Below are 3,387 nucleotides of genomic sequence, written 5' to 3' on the forward strand. Positions count from 1 at the left end.
GGCCGGCGCGGTGGCGCTTCTGAGCCCGTCACCGGGGCTCGGCCAGGGGCAAAGCGCAGAACCCTCCCCCGCGCCCCGCGGCTGCCTGTGCACGACCCGTCCCTCGCTGCTCGGTGGCTCCGCTAGAAACGCTGCCGGCGTTGCGGGGCTGCCCGCCTGCCCCGTGCTGGGGAAGAGGTGTCCTCGCCGCCTCCGGCTGCACCCTGCGCCGGCCCGAGCGGCGGAGGGGCCCCGGCGGGCGCGGTGGCGGCGTGCCCGGCTGCCAGCCCGCTCTCGCTCTCTTCCCCCCACGCAGGAGCCCGAGATGGCGGACAGCGCCGCGGCCACCGCCGCCCCCGGCGCCGGCGTGAAGGGCAGCTCGGCGGGGCCCTGGTGGAAGTCGCTGACCAGCAAGAAGAAGCACAAGGAAGCGAAGGGCGCCGCGCCCCCCGCCGCCGCCAGCGAGGCCTCCGCCGCATCCCCGAGCCCCGGCGGCCTGGAGGAGCAGCAGCCCCCCTTCGGCAGCAGCGAGGCCGCGGAGGCGGGCGGCGGCACCCGCCGGACCCTCCACGTCTCCCACTCGGGACGCTTCAAGGAGAAGCGGAAGGTTCGCACCTCGCTGCTGACCGACAGCGCCCCGGGCCGTGCCGCCCAGGGGGGCGAGTAGCCCGGGAGGGCGTCGTCCCCGGAGCCGCGGCCGTCCGAGGAGCCGCCACTGGACGGGAGGCTGGAGCACCGGTGGGACAGGTGGCCGGGGTCAGCCTCACCCAGCCTTGCGGGCGACACGGAGGCGAATGGCAGCGTCTCCCCAGCCCTGAGCGGACACTGCGGGGAGCCCGGCACTACCGCCCGATGAGTGACTCCCATGCTGCGTTACTCGAGCACCGCCAAGACCAAACCCCTGGATGATGGGACAATGTGATTGTCTTAAAGAAATAACACCAATGAACACCCCGGTCCCTGTGCTCGGTGGGACTTTGAGTGGACTCAAAGGTGCTATCCCAGGGCCAATGCTGAGGTCTTGGTACCTTCCCCAGCTCTTGCCAGGAGCCAACGCGCCAACTCCTCAGGCCCATCAGCTGGCTCCTCTTGGCCCTCCAGCTGAGGAGGTGCTTTGCTGCTCTCATCTCACACGCTGCCTTATATCGAAGGAAGAGGGGAACGAAGTGCTCTTACCTAATTTCAGGGCCGAGGGCCTCTGGCGGTGCTGTACTTGCTCCTGCCTTGCTGTTAGCAGGCATACCTTGAAACCATCCTCCGTCACCTGCAGGGGTCAAAAGAGAGGTATCATGAGGGGCAGACGCTTGCATTCGGCCATGCCACACACCACATCGCATTTAAATATGCAAGAGGCAGGACTGTGCTGGTTTTCTCCTTTTCCTCGCTGTGTAATCATGAGCAGGTGTTTCAGAGGCTGGTCTCCCAACAATAGTTCTGTTGCAGAGGGAGGCCAGTTCTTGTCTAGGGATTCACACTCTTTTTACCCAGGGAACACATGATTTTTGCATAATTGGTGATAACTGGCATAATGAAACTCTGATGAAGAAATTGTGTGATAAATGTAAATACTCTTCTGGGAGACGAGACCAGCCCTGGAGAGCATAGGCAGGATTGTACTCTTAATGTGGAAATAGGCTTGGGCACCACTGGAAGTGTTCTTTACTGTTTACGTGTACGAGGCTTGCAAAGCAAGGTTAAAGATTCCCCAGATTTATTTTGATAGCGAGATAATGTGCTTTAATATGGGCAGCTATCTGCTCCCTCCAACAGCTCCGGGATTTTTGGACAAAGTAAACTGTAAGCCAGATTTGTACTGGTGTTGTGCCTTACAGAGCAAACTCTGCTAAAAACACTGGGCAATTACACATTTCCTGATAGTAAGTGATGTAGCAACAACTGGTTTATTTATTTTAAATGCATTCGCAATATTAAAGTTAAATGGTTCTAGACTTTTTCTGAATGTGAGATAAGATACTACATAGTGGCAGGAACTGAAAATTATTTCCTAGCACTCACGTATTATGGGGTTATGATTTTGTTTAGTTGTAACTAATGATTTAAGGTCAATTAAAAATAAAAAAGTGACCTTAAAGGAAAAAAGAGCTGAGAGTTGAGTTCCAGGTGAAAATACAGATTAAGCCAGTCACTGACAATCACTGTACGTACAGTAAATGCTGGGCAAGTGCCCCATGGTTCAATGCGTGTAATAATAAATAATGAACTTTGAAAGCTCCTTTTGTGCAATAAACTCAAGACAACTCACTGGCTTAGATACTTACCAGTCCTTCACTCAGCTGCTCCTTCAGACTCCAAAACCCAAGGACAAAGCGACTGTATCATCATAAATCTATTTCCATAAAAGCTTTTCTCCACCCCATGTGCAGACATATGCTTTTTAAATTTCATTTAGTAAAACTGCAAGGTACCGATTGGTTTTGGAATGACTTTTTATGATCCTGACTACATGCTGACCAAGCAAAGAGCTGGGGGATTGCGGGCGGGGGGTGGTGGGGGAGGATAGCTCTTAAAAGCTCTTAGAAGTTTCTCCTCAGAAATGCTTTTCATATCTGGAGCCTCTTCAGTCAAGGGGCATCTGAAATCCTTCTGTCTAGGAGAAGCAATTGGAGCAAACCCAGCCTCAGACAGAGGGGAACGAGAGAGAAGGAGGAAAGTTGAAAAGCTGGGAATGGAGAGACAGATGAAGAAGAATCATAGTTCAGCTACAGTTAGGCCAGCATGGGGAAAAAAGGAGGCAGAAAGGGGTGGCTTTGCCTCCAGTGTTGTCAGACTACCTTTGGAAGGCAACATGTTCATATTTATTACAGGCAAAAAATAATCTGCCTGTATTTATGCATTCTGGGGCCCAAAGGACTATGTGTGTGTGCAAAATGGAAGAACAAGCAAGCAGGGACTGCGCTGGGCATTTCTTACTCTTGGGTCCAGTTTAGTGTGAGCTCTGTGAGGGCCAGATCTTCAGAACGATCCAGAGGCCTGATTGTGCAGATCAGTGTGTTCTACAACTCATGCGGATGCTTTTCTGCCTTTTCAGTCCTTGCACTGTTGTGAGAATGCAGTTTCCTCTTTTTACCCAGAACCTCTGCTCCTTGAAAATGTCTCAGATTTATTAGTTGCAAGACTTTACCTAGGCACAAGATCTCTACCAATTCGGGCTTTATTTGAGAAGAAGTCTGCTATGCTATTCAGATGGCTGCTGTGAAAATTCGATATCAGTACTGGTTAATATGTGACTAAATATTAGCCACGTCTTGGTCTTTGTGTACGGTCCTTTCAGCTCAGAAATTTGGTCAGAATACAAAGTCAATAAACACACATGAAATGAACTCACTCGCAGCCATCCTCCATCTTTATCCTGACCTTGAGCTGTGGGAAGGAGATGTAATTCTATCT

The 3,387-nt window shown here is 52.5% G+C and overlaps 1 protein-coding gene across 1 annotated transcript; it reads left to right on the forward strand.

The window, feature by feature from the left end:
• Nucleotides 1-298: 298 nt before the first annotated feature.
• PRR15 (proline rich 15) lies at nt 299-646 on the forward strand. The gene has a single exon (XM_086615153.1). It carries the CDS (start codon nt 305-307, stop codon nt 644-646), a length of 342 nt encoding a protein of 113 aa, XP_086471279.1. The 5' UTR covers nt 299-304.
• The last annotated feature ends 2,741 nt before the right edge of the window (nt 647-3,387 follow it).

This window comes from Tauraco erythrolophus, chromosome 7 (genome assembly GCF_009769465.1).
Source record: "Tauraco erythrolophus isolate bTauEry1 chromosome 7, bTauEry1.pri, whole genome shotgun sequence".
NCBI classification, from domain to species: domain Eukaryota; kingdom Metazoa; phylum Chordata; class Aves; order Musophagiformes; family Musophagidae; genus Tauraco; species Tauraco erythrolophus.